The sequence below is a fragment of the Carcharodon carcharias genome, chromosome 18 (genome assembly GCF_017639515.1).
Source record: "Carcharodon carcharias isolate sCarCar2 chromosome 18, sCarCar2.pri, whole genome shotgun sequence".
In the NCBI taxonomy this organism is placed as follows: domain Eukaryota; kingdom Metazoa; phylum Chordata; class Chondrichthyes; order Lamniformes; family Lamnidae; genus Carcharodon; species Carcharodon carcharias.
This window is the reverse complement of record NC_054484.1, coordinates 1479574-1502392: the sequence shown is the minus strand read 5'-3', so window position 1 is coordinate 1502392 and position 22819 is coordinate 1479574. Positions and strand designations below refer to the sequence as shown.

At 56.7% G+C, this 22819-nt stretch overlaps 1 protein-coding gene across 3 annotated transcripts in view; it reads left to right on the top strand.

The window, feature by feature from the left end:
• Positions 1 to 22819, top strand: part of cbsa (cystathionine beta-synthase a) — a 59795-nt gene that overhangs the window by 26927 nt on the left and 10049 nt on the right. For all 3 annotated transcript variants that reach the window (XM_041211223.1, XM_041211224.1, XM_041211225.1), the window contains exons 6-12: positions 13071 to 13205; positions 14321 to 14390; positions 17681 to 17772; positions 18480 to 18605; positions 18787 to 18871; positions 20664 to 20769; positions 20982 to 21059. In XM_041211223.1, coding sequence (XP_041067157.1) covers positions 13071 to 13205; positions 14321 to 14390; positions 17681 to 17772; positions 18480 to 18605; positions 18787 to 18871; positions 20664 to 20769; positions 20982 to 21059 — 692 coding nt within the window. The remainder of the gene's footprint in view (positions 1 to 13070; positions 13206 to 14320; positions 14391 to 17680; positions 17773 to 18479; positions 18606 to 18786; positions 18872 to 20663; positions 20770 to 20981; positions 21060 to 22819) is intronic.

The following is a 22819-nucleotide window of genomic DNA, read 5'->3' as shown; positions in this document are numbered from 1 at the left end:
CACTGGTTGGGCCAGCATTTATTGCCCATCCCTATTTGCCCCTGAGAAGATAGTGGTGAGCTGCCTTCTTGAATTCCTGCAGTCCATGTGGTGTAGCTACACCCACAGTGCTGTTAGGGAGTTCCAGGATTTTGACCCGGTGACAGTGAAGAGGAGGACCCTGGGATAGGCAGTCAGCAGCACCTAGAGGACCTAGTCCATCTACAGGATCTAGCATCTAGTCTGTACTCAAGTAGGAGTAAGGGTAAAGTAAAAGCAAGGGTTCATATTCTATTTAGTTCTGGGGAGCTCAGTCCTGTGATTTGTGCATCCTGCGTTATGTGGGAAATCCTAGACGCTCCTGGTGGTCTGGATGACCATGTGTGTAGGAGGTGCCTCTGACTGGGGCGACTCGAGCTCTGGGTTTTGGAGGTTGAGCAGCAGCTGAGGGCACCACGGTGCGTTCACGGGGCTGAGGTTCGCGGATAACACGTCTCAGGATGTGGTCACCCCACAGCTTAAGGAGGTGCAAGCAGAGAGGGAATGGGTGACCACCAGACAGAAGAAGGGGACCAGGCAGGTAGTGAGGGAATCCCCCAAGTGCATCTCGCTCGCAAACCATTTTTCAGCCTTGGAAAACAGCGAGAGTGACGGTTCCTCAGTGGAGGCCAATCAGAGCCAAGGCCGTGGCAGTGTGGGTGGCCCAGCTGCTCAGGGTGGGAGGAAGAAGTGTGGAAGGACAATAGTGGTAGGGGATTTGTTAGTGAGGGGAGTAGACAGGTGCTTCTGCAGTCACAGACATGACTCCAGGATGATATGTTGCCTCCTGGGTACCAGGGTCAAGGGTGTTATGGAACAGCTGCAGGATATTCTGAAGGGGGAGGGTGAATAGCCAGAGGTCATGGTCCATGTTGGGACCAGTGAGGTCCTACAAACAGACTTGAGGGAGTTAGGCAGGAAATTGAAAAGCAGGGTGTCAAAAGGTGGTAATCTCTGGATTACTCCCAGTGCCACGTAGTAGTGAGTATAGGAACAGAAGGATAGAGCAGATTAATGTGTGGCTGGAGAGATGGGGCTGGAGGGAGGGCTTTAGATTCCTGGGGCATTGGGACCGTTTCTGGGGGAGGTGGGATCTGTACAAGTTGGACAGGTTACATCTAAACAGGAACGTGACCAACATCCTTGCGGGGAGGTTTGCTAATGCTGTTGGGGGGATTTAAACTAAATTGGCAGGGGGATGGGATCCTGAAAAGTAGTTCAGAGGGGAGAGAAGCTGAGATGGAATTAGAAGTTAAAACGCTGGTGAGTGAGTCTGGAAGGCAGAGGAAACATCAGCTAGATAAGAAAGAAGTAAGTTTAGCAAAGGCTAAATGGAATATATTTTAATACAAGGAACCTGAGGAATAAGACAGATGAGCTGAGGGCACAGATAGGCACGCGGGAGTATGAGATCAGAGCTATAACCGAGACTTGGCTAAAAGACAGGCAGGATTGGCAGCTCAACATTCCTGGTTATAGGGAATTCAGATGAGATAGGGAGGGGGATAGAAGAGGGGGGGAATCAATTCTAGCAGTGAGGAGGGATGATGTCTTGGAAGGATCATCAAATGAGGCCATATGGGTAGAAGTAAAAAACACAAAAAGGGCAAACACGCTGTTGGGTGTGTGCTATAGGCCCCCAAACAGTCAGGGAGAGATAAAGGATCAAATATGTAATCAAATTCAGAGAAGTGTAAGAATAATAAGGCAGTAATAGTTGGGGGTTTTAACTACCCAAATATTAACTGGGATAGTTTGTGTGCAAGGTAGGGAGGGAGCAAAATTCTTAAGTTGCATCCAGGAGAATCTTTTTAGCCAGTACGTAGAAAGCCCAACAAGGAGGGGAGCAGTTCTGGGCCTAATATTTGGAAATGAGCCAGGGCAGATGGAAGGTGTATCAGTAGGGGAGCATTTTGGAGACAGTGACCATAATTCAGTTAGATTTAGGATAGTTATGGAAAAGGATTAAGTTGGACTGGGAATAAAAGTTCTAAACTGGGGAAAGGCTAATTTTACTAAGGTGAGATACGATTTGGCCCAAGTGGACTGGGAGCAGCTACTTGCAGATAAGACTGTGTCAGAGCAGTGGGAGGCATTCAAGGAGGAAATAGCTAAAGTACAGGGCAAATATCTTCTCGTAAAGACAAGGGTGGGACAAAGTCCGGAGAACCCTGGACATCAAGGGACATAAAGGTTAGGATTAAGAAAAAAAGAGAAGCTTATGGCAGATACCGAGGGTTCAATATGGCAGAGTCCCTCGAGGAGTATAAAAAGTGTAGAGGGGAACTTAAATAGGATATTAGGAAAGCTAAGAGAGTGCATGAGAAAGCATCAGTGGGTGGAATTAAGGAAAAAGCAAAGGGTTTTTAAATATATAAAGAGCAAGACAATAACTAGGGAAAGAGTAGGGCCAATTGTGGACCATAGAGGTAATGTGTGTGTGAACCGGGAAGATATGGGTACAGTCCTCAATGAATACTTTGCGTTGGTCTTCACAATGGAAAAGGACGATGCAGGTATTGACATTAGGGTGGAGGACTGTGAAATATTAGAGGGAATTAACATGGGGAGAGAGAGAGAGAGAAGGTACTAGTGAGTTTAGCGGCCTGAAAAGTGGATAAATCCACAGGCTAGATGAGATGTATCCCAGGTTGTTGAGGGCGGTAAGGGAAGAGATATCAGGAGCCCTGACAGTAATTTTCATATCCTCTCTGGCCACAGGTGAGGTGCCAGAGGACTGGAGAACTGCTAACATTGTCCCATTATTAAAAAAGGGAGGAAGTGATAGACCAGGAAATTACAGGCCAGTCAGTCTAACCTCGGTGATGGGGAAGTTACTAGAAAGAATTCTGAGGGACAGAATATATCTGCACTTGGAGAGACACGGATTAATCAGGGATAGTCAGCATGGATTTGTTAAGGGAAGGTCATGTTTGACAAATTTGATTGAATTTTTTGAGGAGGTAACCAGGAGTGTTGATGAGGGTAATGCATTTGATGTGGTCTACATGGACTTTAGCAAGGCTTTTGATAAGGTCCCTCATGGCAGACTGGTCAAGAAAGTAAGAGCCCATGGGATCCAAGGCAAAGTGGCACATTGGATCCAAAATTGGCTGAGAGGCAGGAAGCAGAGGGTGATGGTCGAGGGATGTTTCTGTGACTGGAAGTCTGTTTCCAGTGGGGTTCCGCAGGGCTCGGTGCTGGGGCCCTTGCTGTTTGTGGTGTACATAAATGATTTGGACTTAAATGTATGATCAAGCTCGTGAATGACACGAAAATTGTTAGGGTGGTAAATAGTGAGAAGGATAGACGTAAACTGCAGGAGGATATCAATGGACTGGTCAGGTGGGCAGAGCAGTGGCAAATGGAATTCAATCTAGAAAAGTGAGGTAATGCGCTTGGGGAGGGTTAACAAGGCAAGGGACTACACTGTGAATGGGTAGGACCCTGGAAAACACTGAAGATCAGCGGGACCTTGGTGCACATATCCACAGATCCCCGAAGGTAGCAGCATAGGTAGATAAGGTGGTTAAGAAGGCATATGGGATACTTGCCTTTATTAGCCGAGGCATAGAATATAAGAGCAGGGAGGTTATGCTGGAACTGTATAAAATGCTGGTTAGGCCACAACAGGAGTACTGTGTGCAGTTCTGGTCAGTACATTATAGGAAGGATGTGATTGCACTGGAGAGGGTGCAGAGGAGATTTACCAGGATGCTGCCTGGGCTGGAGGGTCTGAGCTATGAGGGAAGATTGGATAGGCTGGGGTTGTTTTCCTTGGAGCAGTGAAGGTTGAGAGGGGACCTGATAAACGTGTATAAGATTATGAGGGGCATAGATAGGGTGGATAGGAAGGTGGATAGGAAGGCACTTTTTCCATTAGTAGAGGGGTCAATAACCAGGGGCCATAGATTTAATGTATGAGGTAGAAGGGTAGAGAGGAGTTGAGGGTGGTGGGAGTCTGGAACTCACTGCCTGAAAGGGTGGTTGAGTCAGAGAAACTCATAACATTTAAGAAGTATTTCAATATTCACTTACGTTGCTTTAGCCTCCAGGGTTAGGGCCAAGTGCTGGAAAATGGGATTAGTGTAGTCAGATCTTTGTTGACCGGTGTGGACACGATGGGCCGAATGGCCTCCTCCTGTGCTGTAAATGTCTGGGTCTATATATTTCCAAGGCAGGATGGTGAGTGACTTGGAGGGGATCTTCCAGGTGGTGGTGTTCCCATCTATCTGCTGCCCTTGGCCTTCTAGATGGTAGGTGGGTTTGGAAGGTGCTTTCAAAAGAGCCTTGGTGAATTCCTGCAGTGCATCTTGTAGCTGGTACACACTGCTGCTACTGTGCATCGGTAGTGGAGGGAGTGAATGTTTGTGGAGTGAATGTTTGTGGATGTGGTGCCAATCAAGCGGGGTTGCTTTGTCCTGGATGGTGTCCAGCTTCTTGAGTGTTGTGGGAGCTGCCCTCATCCAGGCAAGTGGGGAGTATTCCATCACACTCCTGACTTATGCCTTGTAGATGGTGGACAGGCTTTGGGGAGACAGGAGATGAGTTACTTGCTGCAGGATTCCCAGCCTCTGGTCTGCTCTTGTAGCCACAGTATTTATATGGCTAGTCCAGTTCAGTTTCTGGTCAATGGTAACCCCCCCATGATGTTGGTAGGGGATTCAGTGATGGTAATGCCATTGAATGTCATGGGGCGATGGTTGGATTCTCTCTTGTTGGAGATGGTTATTGCCTGGCACTTGTGTGGTATGAATGTTACTTGCGACTTGTCAGCCCAAGCCTAGATATTGTCCAGGTCTTGCTGCATTTGGACATGGACTGCTTCAGTATCTGAGGAGTCGTGAATGGTGCTGAACATTGTGCAATCATCAGCGAACATCCCCACTTCTGACCTTATGATGGAAGGAAGGTCATTGATGAAGCAGCTGAAGATGGTTGGACCGAGGACACCACCCTGAGGAACTCCTGCAGTGATGTCCTGGAGCTGAGGTGACTGACCTCCAACAACCACAACCATCTTCCTTTGTGCTAGATATGATTCCTTGCCCATGTTTGACCTGATACCATGAGACCTGCTGGTGGGATAGGACATATCCAGGGATGGTGATGGTGGAGTCTGGGACATTATCTGTAAGGTATGATTCCGTGAGGATGACTTTGTCAGGCTGTTGCTTGACTAGTCAGTTAGACAGCTCTCCTGATGGTAGTGAGCAGGGCTGACCCTTTGCAGGGTCGACAGGGCTGAGTTTGCTGTTGTTGTTTCTGGTGCCTAGGTCGATGTCTATATAGTTTTGTTCCTTCTTTGTGACTTTGTAGTGGTTTGATACACTGAGTGTCTTGCTAGGCCAGTTCAGAGGCAGTTAAGAGTCACCACATTGCTGTGGGTCTGGAGTCACATGTAGGCCAGACCAGGTAAGGACAACAGATTTCCTTTCCTAAAGGACATTGGTGAACCAGATGGGTTTTTACAACAATTGGCAATGATTTCATGGTCACCATTAGACTTTTAATTCCAGATTTTTATTGAATTCAAATTCCACAATGTGCCGGGTTCCCAGAGTATTACCTCGAGTCTTGATTATGAGTCCAGTTACAACACCACGATGCAACCCGCTCCCCATCTATGTTACCTTTCCATTAGCAGGAGGGACACCATTCAATAAGATCATGGCTGCTCTGATTGTAACCTGAATCCTCCATTCCTGCCTCACCCCCGCTAACCCTCCATTCCTGTTACCCCCGCTAACCCTCCATTCCTGCCTCACCCCCGCTAACCCTCCATTCCTGTTACCCCCGCTAACCCTCCATTCCTGTTACCCCCGCTAACCCTCCATTCCTGTTACCCCCGCTAACCCTCCATTCCTGTTACCCCCGCTAACCCTCCATTCCTGCCTCACCCCCGCTAACCCTCCATTCCTGTTACCCCAGCTAACCCTCCATTCCTGCCTCACCCCCGCTAACCCTCCATTCCTGTTACCCCAGCTAACCCTCCATTCCTGTTACCCCAGCTAACCCTCCATTACTGCCTCACCCCCGCTAACCCTCCATTCCTGTTACCCCCGCTAACCCTCCATTCCTGTTAGCCCCGCTAACCCTCCATTCCTGTTAGCCCCGCTAACCCTCCATTCCTGTTAGCCCCGCTAACCCTCCATTCCTGTTAGCCCCGCTAACCCTCCATTCCTGTTAGCCCCGCTAACCCTCCATTCCTGTTAGCCCCGCTAACCCTCCATTCCTGTTAGCCCCGCTAACCCTCCATTCCTGTTAGCCCCGCTAACCCTCCATTCCTGTTAGCCCCGCTAACCCTCCATTCCTGTTAGCCCCGCTAACCCTCCATTCCTGTTAGCCCCGCTAACCCTCCATTCCTGTTAGCCCCGCTAACCCTCCATTCCTGTTAGCCCCGCTAACCCTCCATTCCTGTTAGCCCCGCTAACCCTCCATTCCTGTTAGCCCCGCTAACCCTCCATTCCTGTTAGCCCCGCTAACCCTCCATTCCTGTTAGCCCCGCTAACCCTCCATTCCTGTTAGCCCCGCTAACCCTCCATTCCTGTTAGCCCCGCTAACCCTCCATTCCTGTTAGCCCCGCTAACCCTCCATTCCTGTTAGCCCCGCTAACCCTCCATTCCTGTTAGCCCCGCTAACCCTCCATTCCTGTTAGCCCCGCTAACCCTCCATTCCTGTTAGCCCCGCTAACCCTCCATTCCTGTTAGCCCCGCTAACCCTCCATTCCTGTTAGCCCCGCTAACCCTCCATTCCTGTTAGCCCCGCTAACCCTCCATTCCTGTTAGCCCCGCTAACCCTCCATTCCTGTTAGCCCCGCTAACCCTCCATTCCTGTTAGCCCCGCTAACCCTCCATTCCTGTTAGCCCCGCTAACCCTCCATTCCTGTTAGCCCCGCTAACCCTCCATTCCTGTTAGCCCCGCTAACCCTCCATTCCTGTTAGCCCCGCTAACCCTCCATTCCTGTTAGCCCCGCTAACCCTCCATTCCTGTTAGCCCCGCTAACCCTCCATTCCTGTTAGCCCCGCTAACCCTCCATTCCTGTTAGCCCCGCTAACCCTCCATTCCTGTTAGCCCCGCTAACCCTCCATTCCTGTTAGCCCCGCTAACCCTCCATTCCTGTTAGCCCCGCTAACCCTCCATTCCTGTTAGCCCCGCTAACCCTCCATTCCTGTTAGCCCCGCTAACCCTCCATTCCTGTTAGCCCCGCTAACCCTCCATTCCTGTTAGCCCCGCTAACCCTCCATTCCTGTTAGCCCCGCTAACCCTCCATTCCTGTTAGCCCCGCTAACCCTCCATTCCTGTTAGCCCCGCTAACCCTCCATTCCTGTTAGCCCCGCTAACCCTCCATTCCTGTTAGCCCCGCTAACCCTCCATTCCTGTTAGCCCCGCTAACCCTCCATTCCTGTTAGCCCCGCTAACCCTCCATTCCTGTTAGCCCCGCTAACCCTCCATTCCTGTTAGCCCCGCTAACCCTCCATTCCTGTTAGCCCCGCTAACCCTCCATTCCTGTTAGCCCCGCTAACCCTCCATTCCTGTTAGCCCCGCTAACCCTCCATTCCTGTTAGCCCCGCTAACCCTCCATTCCTGTTAGCCCCGCTAACCCTCCATTCCTGTTAGCCCCGCTAACCCTCCATTCCTGTTAGCCCCGCTAACCCTCCATTCCTGTTACCCCCGCTAACCCTCCATTCCTGTTACCCCCGCTAACCCTCCATTCCTGTTACCCCCGCTAACCCTCCATTCCTGTTACCCCCGCTAACCCTCCATTCCTGCCTCACCCCCGCTAACCCTCCATTCCTGCCTCACCCCCGCTAACCCTCCATTCCTGCCTCACCCCCGCTAACCCTCCATTCCTGCCTCACCCCCGCTAACCCTCCATTCCTGCCTCACCCCCGCTAACCCTCCATTCCTGCCTCACCCCCGCTAACCCTCCATTCCTGCCTCACCCCCGCTAACCCTCCATTCCTGCCTCACCCCCGCTAACCCTCCATTCCTGCTTCACCCCCGCTAACCCTCCATTCCTGCTTCACCCCCGCTAACCCTCCATTCCTGTTACCCCCGCTAACCCTCCATTCCTGTTACCCCCGCTAACCCTCCATTCCTGCCTCACCCCCGCTAACCCTCCATTCCTGCCTCACCCCCGCTAACCCTCCATTCCTGCCTCACCCCCGCTAACCCTCCATTCCTGCCTCACCCCCGCTAACCCTCCATTCCTGTTACCCCCGCTAACCCTCCATTCCTGTTACCCCCGCTAACCCTCCATTCCTGTTACCCCCGCTAACCCTCCATTCCTGTTACCCCCGCTAACCCTCCATTCCTGTTACCCCCGCTAACCCTCCATTCCTGTTACCCCCGCTAACCCTCCATTCCTGTTACCCCCGCTAACCCTCCATTCCTGTTACCCCCGCTAACCCTCCATTCCTGTTACCCCCGCTAACCCTCCATTCCTGTTACCCCCGCTAACCCTCCATTCCTGTTACCCCCGCTAACCCTCCATTCCTGTTAGCCCCGCTAACCCTCCATTCCTGTTAGCCCCGCTAACCCTCCATTCCTGTTAGCCCCGCTAACCCTCCATTCCTGTTAGCCCCGCTAACCCTCCATTCCTGTTAGCCCCGCTAACCCTCCATTCCTGTTAGCCCCGCTAACCCTCCATTCCTGTTAGCCCCGCTAACCCTCCATTCCTGTTAGCCCCGCTAACCCTCCATTCCTGTTAGCCCCGCTAACCCTCCATTCCTGTTAGCCCCGCTAACCCTCCATTCCTGTTAGCCCCGCTAACCCTCCATTCCTGTTAGCCCCGCTAACCCTCCATTCCTGTTAGCCCCGCTAACCCTCCATTCCTGTTAGCCCCGCTAACCCTCCATTCCTGTTAGCCCCGCTAACCCTCCATTCCTGTTAGCCCCGCTAACCCTCCATTCCTGTTAGCCCCGCTAACCCTCCATTCCTGTTAGCCCCGCTAACCCTCCATTCCTGTTAGCCCCGCTAACCCTCCATTCCTGTTACCCCCGCTAACCCTCCATTCCTGTTACCCCCGCTAACCCTCCATTCCTGTTACCCCCGCTAACCCTCCATTCCTGCCTCACCCCCGCTAACCCTCCATTCCTGCCTCACCCCCGCTAACCCTCCATTCCTGCCTCACCCCCGCTAACCCTCCATTCCTGCCTCACCCCCGCTAACCCTCCATTCCTGCCTCACCCCCGCTAACCCTCCATTCCTGCCTCACCCCCGCTAACCCTCCATTCCTGCCTCACCCCCGCTAACCCTCCATTCCTGCCTCACCCCCGCTAACCCTCCATTCCTGCCTCACCCCCGCTAACCCTCCATTCCTGCCTCACCCCCGCTAACCCTCCATTCCTGCCTCACCCCCGCTAACCCTCCATTCCTGCCTCACCCCCGCTAACCCTCCATTCCTGCCTCACCCCCGCTAACCCTCCATTCCTGCCTCACCCCCGCTAACCCTCCATTCCTGCCTCACCCCCGCTAACCCTCCATTCCTGCTTCACCCCCGCTAACCCTCCATTCCTGCTTCACCCCCGCTAACCCTCCATTCCTGTTACCCCCGCTAACCCTCCATTCCTGTTACCCCCGCTAACCCTCCATTCCTGCCTCACCCCCGCTAACCCTCCATTCCTGCCTCACCCCCGCTAACCCTCCATTCCTGCCTCACCCCCGCTAACCCTCCATTCCTGCCTCACCCCCGCTAACCCTCCATTCCTGTTACCCCCGCTAACCCTCCATTCCTGTTACCCCCGCTAACCCTCCATTCCTGTTACCCCCGCTAACCCTCCATTCCTGTTACCCCCGCTAACCCTCCATTCCTGTTACCCCAGCTAACCCTCCATTCCTGTTACCCCCGCTAACCCTCCATTCCTGTTACCCCCGCTAACCCTCCATTCCTGTTACCCCAGCTAACCCTCCATTCCTGTTACCCCCGCTAACCCTCCATTCCTGTTACCCCCGCTAACCCTCCATTCCTGTTACCCCCGCTAACCCTCCATTCCTGTTACCCCCGCTAACCCTCCATTCCTGTTACCCCCGCTAACCCTCCATTCCTGTTACCCCCGCTAACCCTCCATTCCTGTTACCCCCGCTAACCCTCCATTCCTGTTACCCCCGCTAACCCTCCATTCCTGTTAGCCCCGCTAACCCTCCATTCCTGTTAGCCCCGCTAACCCTCCATTCCTGTTAGCCCCGCTAACCCTCCATTCCTGTTAGCCCCGCTAACCCTCCATTCCTGTTAGCCCCGCTAACCCTCCATTCCTGTTAGCCCCGCTAACCCTCCATTCCTGTTAGCCCCGCTAACCCTCCATTCCTGTTAGCCCCGCTAACCCTCCATTCCTGTTAGCCCCGCTAACCCTCCATTCCTGTTAGCCCCGCTAACCCTCCATTCCTGTTAGCCCCGCTAACCCTCCATTCCTGTTAGCCCCGCTAACCCTCCATTCCTGTTAGCCCCGCTAACCCTCCATTCCTGTTAGCCCCGCTAACCCTCCATTCCTGTTAGCCCCGCTAACCCTCCATTCCTGTTAGCCCCGCTAACCCTCCATTCCTGTTAGCCCCGCTAACCCTCCATTCCTGTTAGCCCCGCTAACCCTCCATTCCTGTTAGCCCCGCTAACCCTCCATTCCTGTTAGCCCCGCTAACCCTCCATTCCTGTTAGCCCCGCTAACCCTCCATTCCTGTTAGCCCCGCTAACCCTCCATTCCTGTTAGCCCCGCTAACCCTCCATTCCTGTTAGCCCCGCTAACCCTCCATTCCTGTTAGCCCCGCTAACCCTCCATTCCTGTTAGCCCCGCTAACCCTCCATTCCTGTTAGCCCCGCTAACCCTCCATTCCTGTTAGCCCCGCTAACCCTCCATTCCTGTTAGCCCCGCTAACCCTCCATTCCTGTTAGCCCCGCTAACCCTCCATTCCTGTTAGCCCCGCTAACCCTCCATTCCTGTTAGCCCCGCTAACCCTCCATTCCTGTTAGCCCCGCTAACCCTCCATTCCTGTTAGCCCCGCTAACCCTCCATTCCTGTTAGCCCCGCTAACCCTCCATTCCTGTTAGCCCCGCTAACCCTCCATTCCTGTTAGCCCCGCTAACCCTCCATTCCTGTTAGCCCCGCTAACCCTCCATTCCTGTTAGCCCCGCTAACCCTCCATTCCTGTTAGCCCCGCTAACCCTCCATTCCTGTTAGCCCCGCTAACCCTCCATTCCTGTTAGCCCCGCTAACCCTCCATTCCTGTTAGCCCCGCTAACCCTCCATTCCTGTTAGCCCCGCTAACCCTCCATTCCTGTTAGCCCCGCTAACCCTCCATTCCTGTTAGCCCCGCTAACCCTCCATTCCTGTTAGCCCCGCTAACCCTCCATTCCTGTTAGCCCCGCTAACCCTCCATTCCTGTTAGCCCCGCTAACCCTCCATTCCTGTTAGCCCCGCTAACCCTCCATTCCTGTTAGCCCCGCTAACCCTCCATTCCTGTTAGCCCCGCTAACCCTCCATTCCTGTTAGCCCCGCTAACCCTCCATTCCTGTTAGCCCCGCTAACCCTCCATTCCTGTTAGCCCCGCTAACCCTCCATTCCTGTTAGCCCCGCTAACCCTCCATTCCTGTTAGCCCCGCTAACCCTCCATTCCTGTTAGCCCCGCTAACCCTCCATTCCTGTTAGCCCCGCTAACCCTCCATTCCTGTTAGCCCCGCTAACCCTCCATTCCTGTTAGCCCCGCTAACCCTCCATTCCTGTTACCCCCGCTAACCCTCCATTCCTGTTACCCCCGCTAACCCTCCATTCCTGTTACCCCCGCTAACCCTCCATTCCTGCCTCACCCCCGCTAACCCTCCATTCCTGCCTCACCCCCGCTAACCCTCCATTCCTGCCTCACCCCCGCTAACCCTCCATTCCTGCCTCACCCCCGCTAACCCTCCATTCCTGCCTCACCCCCGCTAACCCTCCATTCCTGCCTCACCCCCGCTAACCCTCCATTCCTGCCTCACCCCCGCTAACCCTCCATTCCTGCTTCACCCCCGCTAACCCTCCATTCCTGTTACCCCCGCTAACCCTCCATTCCTGTTACCCCCGCTAACCCTCCATTCCTGCCTCACCCCCGCTAACCCTCCATTCCTGCCTCACCCCCGCTAACCCTCCATTCCTGCCTCACCCCCGCTAACCCTCCATTCCTGCCTCACCCCCGCTAACCCTCCATTCCTGCCTCACCCCCGCTAACCCTCCATTCCTGCCTCACCCCCGCTAACCCTCCATTCCTGTTACCCCCGCTAACCCTCCATTCCTGTTACCCCCGCTAACCCTCCATTCCTGCCTCACCCCCGCTAACCCTCCATTCCTGCCTCACCCCCGCTAACCCTCCATTCCTGCCTCACCCCCGCTAACCCTCCATTCCTGCCTCACCCCCGCTAACCCTCCATTCCTGCCTCACCCCCGCTAACCCTCCATTCCTGCCTCACCCCCGCTAACCCTCCATTCCTGTTACCCCCGCTAACCCTCCATTCCTGCCTCACCCCCGCTAACCCTCCATTCCTGCCTCACCCCCGCTAACCCTCCATTCCTGCCTCACCCCCGCTAACCCTCCATTCCTGCCTCACCCCCGCTAACCCTCCATTCCTGCCTCACCCCCGCTAACCCTCCATTCCTGCCTCACCCCCGCTAACCCTCCATTCCTGTTACCCCCGCTAACCCTCCATTCCTGTTACCCCCGCTAACCCTCCATTCCTGTTACCCCCGCTAACCCTCCATTCCTGTTACCCCCGCTAACCCTCAACTTTCCTGTTGATCAAAAATTTGTCTAACGCAGCCTTGAATATATTCACTGACCCAGCCTCCACTGCTCTCTGGGAAAGACAATTCCACAGACTGACAATGCTCTGAGAGAAGAAATTCTTCCTCATCTCCATCTTGAATGGGAGATGCCTTATTCAGAAACTCTGCCTGCCCCCAATTCGAGATTCCCCCATGATGGGAATATTCCTTCAGCATCCAGCCTGTCAAGTTCCCTCAGGACCTGAGATGTTTTACCCCTCACTTGTCCCTATCGTTTTTGACCCTATTGTCTATTTTCTGAAGGTCGATGTATTACGAGCTCTTGGAGCAGAGATTGTCCGAACACCAACCAGCGCCAGATTTGATTCCCCAGAATCTCATGTTGGAGTTGCCTGGAGACTGAAGAATGAAATCCCAAACTCCTGTATCCTGGATCAGGTGCGTTGAGTCATCTTCCCATGTGGAATGTCGCTTTACCCAAGCTGCTTTATTTTGTAAATGTCCTGATTTCAGCCAATCGCTGACACTAAATGACCTTTTAATTCAGAATCTATTTCATCCAATCCCCTCACCACGAGGTCACATGCTGTCAATCCAGGGCAGGTTTGTGGATTTTCTGGGTTGCTGAACTGTGAACATAGAGATTAGGAACAGGAGGAGGCCACTCGGCCCCTCGAGCCTGCTCTACCATCAATAAGATCAGGGCTGATCTGATTGTAACCTCAAGCCCACATTCCCTGCCTACCCCTGATAACCTTTCACCCCCTTTTTAATCAAGAATCTATCTAGCTCGGCTGTAAAAATATTCAAAGACTCTGATTCCACCACCTTTTCAGGAGGAGAGAGTTCAAAGATTCACAACCCTCAGAAAAAAATTTCACCTCATCTCTGTTTTAAATTATTTTTAAACAGTGACCCCTGGTTCTAGATTCTCCCACAAGAGGGAACATCCTCTCCACATACACCCTGTCAAGACCCCTCTGGATCTTAAAGGTTTCAATAAGATCACCTTGATCTAACTGAATCCTGATTTCATTCTGACTCTGGCTTCTTCAGCCAGACCTTCACTGAGGACTGGGTCCCAGCTCCTGTGCCCATGCAGTGTAGATACGCTCCAGCTCTCGTCACTATCCCTACAGGCGCTGCACTTAGTTTCAAAGGCTGCAATTCATGGAGCCATATTCCAGGGATCAGTCTCCCAGTACAGTGTGTGGGTCAGTCAGTGGGGATCAGTGTCCCAGTACAGTGTGTGGGTCAGTCAGTGGGGATCAGTGTCCCAGTACAGTGTGTGGGTCAGTCAGTGGGGACAGAAAATCAGCTGACCTGTGTATGTGCCAGGATTGGCTGCCAGAAAACTTTATCCAGTCCACTGAGTTGGGGGGTGGGGGTGCTGCTATGAGGGAGGGTGTGCAGAAGGGAGGGGAATGGGGGAGTTGGATCGAGTGGGAGGGGAGCTGGGGTGAAGGGGAGGGCGGAGCTGGGGGGAGGGGGAATATTCAGGGAGATGCTGTCTCTGTCTCCAGCTCTGGGACTAACACTTTCCTCTTTTGCAGTATCGGAATCCTGGAAACCCATTGGTTCACTACGATCAAACTGCAGAGGAGATTCTCAGGCAGTGTAACGGTACGGGTTTGGCGGGGGGGTGGGGTGGGTTTGGGGGAGCAGGTTTGGGTGGAGGTGAGTTTGGGGGCAGTTTTGGGTGAGGGTGGGTTTGGTGGAGCAGGTTTGGGATGTGGTGTATGTGGGGGGGCAGGTTTGGGTGGGGGTGGGTTTGGGGGGTAAGGTTTGGGTGGGGGTGGGTTTGGGGGGGAAGGTTTGGGGTGTGGTGGGTTTGGGGGGCAGGTTTGGGTGGAGGTGGGTTTGGGGGGCAGGTTTGGGTGGGGGTGGGTTTGGGGGGGAAGGTTTGGGGTGTGGTGGGTTTGGGGGGCAGGTTTGGGTGGAGGTGGGTTTGGTGGAGCAGGTTTGGGGTGTGGTGTATGTGGGGGGGCAGGTTTGGGTGGAGGTGGGTTTGGGGGGCAGTTTTGGGTGGAGGTGGGTTTGGGGGGGGAAGGTTTGGGGTGTGGTGGGTTTGGGGGGCAGGCTTGGGTGTTGGTGGGTTTGGTGGAGCAGGTTTGGGGTGTGGTGTATGTGGGGGGGCAGGTTTGGGTGGGGGTGGGTTTGGGGGGGGAGGTTTGGGTGGGGGTGGGTTTGGGGGGCAGGTTTGGGTGGGGGTGTGTTTGGTGGAGCAGGTTTGGGGTGTGGTGTATGTGGGGGGGCAGGTTTGGGTGGAGGTGGGTTTGGGGGGGGGCAGGTTTGGGTGGGGGGGAAGGTTTGGGGTGTGGTGGGTTTGGGCGGCAGGTTTGGGTGGAGGTGGGTTTGGGGGGGTAAGGTTTGGGTGGGGGTGGGTTGGGGGGGGAAGGTTTGGGGTGTGGTGGGTTTGGGGGGCAGGTTTGGGTGGGGGTGGGTTTGGTGGGGCAGGTTTGGGGTGTGGTGTATGTGGGGGGCGGGTTTTGGGGGGGCAGGTTTGGGTGGGGGTTGGTTTGTGGGGGGAAGGTTTGGGGTGTGGTGGGTTTGGGGGGCAGGTTTGGGTGGAGGTGGGTTTGGGAGGCAGTTTTGGGTGGGGGTGGGTTTGGTGGGGCAGGTTTGCGGTGTGGTGGGTTTGGGGGGCAGGTTTGGGTGGGGGTGGGTTTGGGGGGCAGGTTTGGGTGGAGGTGAGTTTGGGGGGCAGTTTTGGGTGGGGGTGGGTTTGGTGGGGCAGGTTTGCGGTGTGGTGGGTTTGGGGGGCAGGTTTGGGTGGGGGTGGGTTTGGGGGGCAGGTTTGGGTGGGGGTGGGTTTGGGGGGGAGGTTTGGGTGGAGGTGAGTTTGGGGGGCAGTTTTGGGTGGAGGTGGGTTTGGGGGGCAGGTTTGGGGTGTGGTGTATGTGGGGGGGCAGGTTTGGGTGGGGGTGGGTTTGGGGGGGGGAAGGTTTGGGTGGGGGTGGGTTTGGGGGGTAAGTTTGGGTGGAGGTGGGTTGGGGGGGAAGGTTTGGGGTGTGGTGGGTTTGGGGGGCAGGTTTGGGTGGGGGTGGGTTTGGTGGAGCAGGTTTGGGCTGTGGTGTATGTGGGGGGGCAGGTTTGGGTGGAGGTGGGTTTGGGGGGGCAGTTTTGGGTGGGGGTGGGTTTGGGGGGGAAGGTTTGGGGTGTGGTGTATGTTGGGGGGCAGGTTTGGGTGGAGGTGGGTTTGGGGGGGGGAAGGTTTGGGGTGTGGTGGGTTTGAGGGGGGAAGATTTGGGGTGTGGTGTATGTGGGGGGGCAGGTTTGGGTGGGGGTGGGTTTGTGGGGTGGTGGGTTTAGGGAGTTTCAGGGGGGCGGGTTTTGGGGGGGAAGGTTTGGGTGGAGGTGGGTTTTGGGGGGAAGCTTTGGGTGGGGAAGATTTGGGATGGGGGTGGGTTTGGGGGGCAGGTTTGGGTGGGGGTGGGTTTGTGGGGTGGTGGGTTTAGGGAGTTTCAGGGGGGCGGGTTTGGGGGGAAGGTTTGGGTGGGGGTGGGTTTGGGGGGGGAAGATTTGGGGTGTGGTGGGTTTGGGGGGCAGGTTTGGGTGGGGGTGGGTTTGTGGGGTGGTGGGTTTAGGGAGTTTCAGGGGGGCGGGTTTGGGGGGAAGGTTTGGGTGGGGGTGGGTTTGTGGGGTAAGTTTGGGTGGAGGTGGGTTGGGGGGGAAGGTTTGGGGTGTGGTGGGTTTGGGGGGCAGGTTTGGGTGGGGGTGGGTTTGGTGGAGCAGGTTTGGGCTGTGGTGTATGTGGGGGGGCAGGTTTGGGTGGAGGTGGGTTTGGGGGGCAGTTTTGGGTGGGGGTGGGTTTGGGGGGGAAGGTTTGGGGTGTGGTGTATGTTGGGGGGCAGGTTTGGGTGGAGGTGGGTTTGGGGGGGGGAAGGTTTGGGGTGTGGTGGGTTTGAGGGGGGAAGATTTGGGGTGTGGTGTATGTGGGGGGGCAGGTTTGGGTGGGGGTGGGTTTGTGGGGCGGTGGGTTTAGGGAGTTTCAGGGGGGCGGGTTTTGGGGGGGAAGGTTTGGGTGGAGGTGGGTTTTGGGGGGAAGGTTTGGGTGGGGAAGATTTGGGATGGGGGTGGGTTTGGGGGGCAGGTTTGGGTGGGGGTGGGTTTGTGGGGTGGTGGGTTTAGGGAGTTTCAGGGGGGCGGGTTTGGGGGGAAGGTTTGGGTGGGGGTGGGTTTGGGGGGGGAAGATTTGGGGTGTGGTGGGTTTGGGGGGCAGGTTTGGGTGGGGGTGGGTTTGTGGGGTGGTGGGTTTAGGGAGTTTCAGGGGGGCGGGTTTGGGGGGAAGGTTTGGGTGGGGGTGGGTTTGGGGGGGGAAGATTTGGGGTGTGGTGGGTTTGGGGGGGCAGGTTTGGGTGGGGGTGGGTTTGTGGGGTGGTGGGTTTAGGGAGTTTCAGGGGGGCGGGTTTGGGGATTATTGCGTGTTTTTGAGGTTTTCCACACACTCCAGTCATTATAAAATGTGGGAACGACCTAATCCCAAAACAAACCCACAGACCCTCAAATGGGGCTGGGGTGCAGGGGTGGGTTAGAGAGTGGGAAGGGGATCATGGGTGTGGGTGGAGGGAGATCCTGAGGCTGTGGTCGTGGGAATATGAGATGGGAATGGCGGAGGGGAATTCCAGGTCAGGACAGCGGGATCATGGGTGGGAGATGGGGTATCCCAGGGGTGTGAGGTGCAGGGGATGGTGTCCCGGGAGTTTGGTTCGGGGGAGGGATCCCAGGAGTTCGGGTGGGGGCGGGGGTGGGAGGGATCCTGGGAGTTCGGGTGGTGGGGAGAGGGATTCCGGGAGTTTTGGTGGGGGGAGATCCTGGGAGTTCGGGGTGGGGGGGATTGGAGGGGATCCCGGGTTGAGGGGGGGATGGGGTCTGTGTCATTTATCCCATTCCTTCTGTCCTTCCATTTTTAGGAAAAGTAGACATGTTAGTCGCAGGAGCAGGAACTGGAGGGACAATCACTGGGATTGCCAGGAAACTCAAGGAGCAATGTCCAAACTGCCAGGTACTTGGGGAGGGGCTGGTGTGAGGAGGGGGGAGTAGGGGGTGAGGCAGTGGGATGTAGGAGATGCGAAGAGGAGGGGCAGAGAGAGGCAGTGGGGAGAGGAGGAGGAGGATTGTGAGGGACAAAGAGTGATTGTTTGGGGGTTGGGAGGATGCTATCAGTGATTCAGGGGAGGTTAGTGTTTGGCGGTGGTGGGGGGTGAGTCTTGTTAGGATGTGGCTGTTGTTGGCTGGGCCAATATTCATTCCCCTCGAGCAGGTGGCCTTACGTATAACTGAGCAGCCTTGCTAGGCCATTTCAGAGATTAGTGAATAGTCAACCACATGGCTGTGGGTCTGGAGTCACATGTAGGCCAGACCAGGTAAGGACAGCAGATTTCCTTCCCTAAAGGACATTAGTGAATTAGATGGGTTTTTACAACAAGCGACAATGATTTCATGGTCATCATTACTGAGACTAGCTTTTCAATTCCAGAGTTATCTTGCTGTGAAGGGATTTGAACTCATTTAAATCAGACTTCAGGAATTTTAGTTCAATAACTATTCTAGTTTTGTACCCGTAAAATGGAATTTGGGGGTGAAGATGTTTAGAGGGGAAGGGGGTGGGATTTTGTGGGGGCTGGGGGTTTGGCTGGATGTCCCTGTTATTTTATTTACTCAGGTTTAGAGATGGTTTGGGACCGTGTGCTGATCATTCTCTCTCCTTAGATTATTGGTGTTGATCCAGAAGGTTCCATCCTGGCAGAACCTGAACAGCTCAACCAGTCGGAAAACAGCACCTATGAAGTGGAAGGAATTGGTTATGATTTCATTCCGACTGTTCTCGATCGATCAGTGAGTGACCTCATTGTGTCCAGTCTGACCTGGGGGCTAGGGCTCAATCCCTTTGGAAAGCTCGGGTTCCTGCTCTGGATCACTATCCAGTGACCCTGGGCTTGGTGGATGGGGGACAGTGTCAATGCTGCGATTGCTCAATGGTTTGTGCTCCAGGTCTGATTGTGGTTAATCTTTACAGGTTGTGGATAAATGGTACAAGAGCAATGACAGAAACTCCTTTCAAATCGCTCGACAGCTGATCCAACAGGAGGGTCTCCTTTGTGGTGAGAAATCGGGGAGGGGGGTCAGTGGGTGAAAGGCGAAGGGGATAGGAGTGGGGGGATGGTGGAGGGAGAGGGGTTGGTGGGTTGGGTGGCAATGAGAGCTTTGCTGTGAGCAGGTGCAGAGGATGGGAGCATTATGTTGAGGTGTGGGCATTTTGGGACTGGGGGCGAGGAGCAGAGGGGCGGGAGCTGGGGGCGAGGGGCAGAGGGGGCAGAGGGGCGGGAGCTGGGGGTGGGGAACAGAGGGGCGGGAGCTGGGGGCGAGGGGCAGAGGGGGCAGAGGGGCGGGAGCTGGGGGCGAGGGGCAGAGGGGGCAGAGGGGCGGGAGCTGGGGGTGGGGGGCAGAGGGGCGGGAGCTGGGGGTGGGGGCAGAGGGGCGGGAGCTGGGGGTGGGGGGCAGAGAGGGGCGGGAGCTGGGGGGCACAAGGGGCAGAGGGGCGGGAGCTGGGGTGGGGAACAGAGGGGGCAGAGGGGCGGGAGCTGGGGGTGGGAACAGAGGGGGCAGAGGGGCGGGAGCTGGGGGTGGGGAACAGAGGGGGCAGAGGGGCGGGAGCTGGGGGTGGGGAACAGAGGGGGCAGAGGGGCGGGAGAGCTGGGGGTGGGGAGCAGAGGGGGCAGAGGGGCGGGAGCTGGGGGTGGGGAACAGAGGGGCGGGAGCTGGGGGTGGGGAACAGAGGGGGCAGAGGGGCGGGAGCTGGGGGTGGGGAACAGAGGGGCGGGAGCTGGGGGTGGGGAACAGAGGGGCGGGAGCTGGGGGTGGGGAACAGAGGGGCGGGAGCTGGGGGTGGGGAACAGAGGGGGCAGAGGGGGCAGAGGGGCGGGAGCTGGGGTGGGGGGCAGAGGGGCAGGAGCTGGGGGTGGGGAACAGAGGGGGCAGAGGGGCGGGAGCTGGGGGTGGGGGGCAGAGGGGCGGGAGCTGGGGGTGGGGGGCAGAGGGGCGGGAGCTGGGGGTGGGGAACAGAGGGGCGGGAGCTGGGGGTGGGGAACAGAGGGGCGGGAGCTGGGGGTGGGGAACAGAGGGGGCAGAGGGGCGGGAGCTGGGGGTGGGGAACAGAGGGGGCAGAGGGGCGGGAGCTGAGGGTGGGGAACAGAGGGGCGGGAGCTGGGGGTGGGGAACAGAGGGGGCAGAGGGGCGGGAGCTGGGGGTGGGGAACAGAGGGGGCAGAGGGGCGGGAGCTGAGGGTGGGGGGCAGAGGGGCGGGAGCTGGGGGTGGGGAACAGAGGGGCGGGAGCTGAGGGTGGGGAACAGAGGGGGCAGAGGGGCGGGAGCTGGGGGTGGGGAACAGAGGGGGCAGAGGGGCGGGAGCTGGGGGTGGGGGGGCAGAGGGGCGGGAGCTGAGGGTGGGGAACAGAGGGGGCAGAGGGGCGGGAGCTGGGGGTGGGGGGCAGAGGGGCGGGAGCTGGGGGTGGGGAACAGAGGGGCGGGAGCTGAGGGTGGGGAACAGAGGGGGCAGAGGGGCGGGAGCTGGGGGTGGGGAACAGAGGGGGCAGAGGGGCGGGAGCTGGGGGTGGGGGGCAGAGGGGCGGGAGCTGGGGGTGGGGGGCAGAGGGGCGGGAGCTGGGGGTGGGGGGCAGAGGGGGCAGAGGGGCGGGAGCTGGGGGTGGGGAACAGAGGGGGCAGAGGGGCGGGAGCTGAGGGTGGGGAACAGAGGGGGCAGAGGGGCGGGAGCTGAGGGTGGGGAACAGAGGGGGCAGAGGGGCGGGAGCTGGGGGTGGGGGGCAGAGGAGTTGGGGGCGGGGAGCTGAGGGCAGTAAATGGGGCTGGGTCTGACTTGCTGGATTGTGTTGGCAGGTGGAAGCTCGGGGAGTGCTGTCTCCATCGCTCTAAAGGCTGCCCAAGATCTGAAGGAAGGTCAGCGTTGTGTGGTCATTCTCCCAGATTCCATCCGGAACTATATGTAAGTCCCACTCTGCTCATCTCTGCCCACAACATGCCAACCCCATCTCTTGGCCTGACCACTCAACATGGGAACACCCCTCTGCCCATCTCAGCCCACCAATTCACTACCTCTTCAAACCTTCTCAGCAAAGTTGTCACTGTCCATGGGGTACGGTGTGGCTGGGGAGCAGTGGGGTGTGCTCTTTACTGACTGTATCTTTGTTTCTACAGGACCAAGTTCCTAAGTGATAAATGGATGATGCAGAAGGGTTTCCAAGTGAGCCCACCAAATATCAGCAAAAAACCCTGGTAAGAATATTCTCATTGAATTCTCACTGGGATACGGGTCCCCCACACACACTGACTCTCACTGGGATACGGGTCCCCCACACACACTGACTCTCACTGGGGTACGGGTCCCCCACACACACTGACTCTCACTGGGGTACGGGTCCCACACACACACTGACTCTCACTGGGGTACGGGTCCCACACACACTGACCCTCACTGGGGTACGGGTCCCACACACACTGACTCTCACTGGGATACGGGTCCCCCACACACACTGACTCTCACTGGGGTACGGGTCCCCCACACACACTGACTCTCACTGGGGTACGGGTCCCACACACACTGACTCTCACTGGGATACGGGTCCCACACACACTGACTCTCACTGGGGTACGTGTCCCACACACACTGACTCTCACTGGGGTACGGGTCCCACACACACACTGACTCTCACTGGGATACGGGTCCCACACACACACTGACTCTCACTGGGGTACGGGTCCCCCACACACACTGACTCTCACTGGGGTACGGGTCCCACACACACTGACCCTCACTGGGGTACGTGTCCCACACACACTGACTCTCACTGGGGTACGGGTCCCCCACACACACTGACTCTCACTGGGATACGGGTCCCCCACACACACTGACTCTCACTGGGGTACGGGTCCCCCACACACACTGACTCTCACTGGGGTACGGGTCCCACACACACTGACTCTCACTGGGGTACGGGTCCCACACACACTGACTCTCACTGGGGTACGGGTCCCACACACACTGACTCTCACTGGGATACGGGTCCCCCACACACACTGACTCTCACTGGGGTACGGGTCCCACACACACACTTACTCTCACTGGGGTACGGGTCCCACACACACTGACTCTCACTGGGGTACGGGTCCCACACACTGACTCTCACTGGGGTACGGGTCCCACACACACACTGACTCTCACTGGGGTACAGGTCCCACACACACTGACTCTCACTGGGGTACGGGTCCCCCACACACACTGACCCTCACTGGGGTACGGGTCCCACACACTGACTCTCACTGGGGTACGGGTCCCACACACTGACTCTCACTGGGGTACGGGTCCCACACACACACTGACTCTCACTGGGGTACGGGTCCCACACACACACTGACTCTCACTGGGGTACGGGTCCCCCACACACACTGACTCTCACTGGGGTACGGGTCCCCCACACACACTGACTCTCACTGGGGTACGGGTCCCCCACACACACTGACTCTCACTGGGGTACAGGTCCCACACACACTGACTCTCACTGGGGTACGGGTCCCACACACACACTGACTCTCACTGGGGTACGGGTCCCACACACTGACTCTCACTGGGGTACGGGTCCCACACACACACTGACTCTCACTGGGGTACAGGTCCCATACACACTGACTCTCACTGGGGTACGGGTCCCACACACTGACTCTCACTGGGGTACGGGTCCCACACACACACTGACTCTCACTGGGGTACGGGTCCCCCACACACACTGACTCTCACTGGGGTACGGGTCCCCCACACACACTGACTCTCACTGGGGTACGGGTCCCACACACACACTGACTCTCACTGGGGTACGGGTCCCACACACACACTGACTCTCACTGGGGTACGGGTCCCACACACACTGACTCTCACTGGGGTTTGGGTCCCACACACACTGACTCTCACTGGGATACGGGTCCCCCACACACACTTACTCTCACTGGGGTACGGGTCCCACACACACTGACTCTCACTG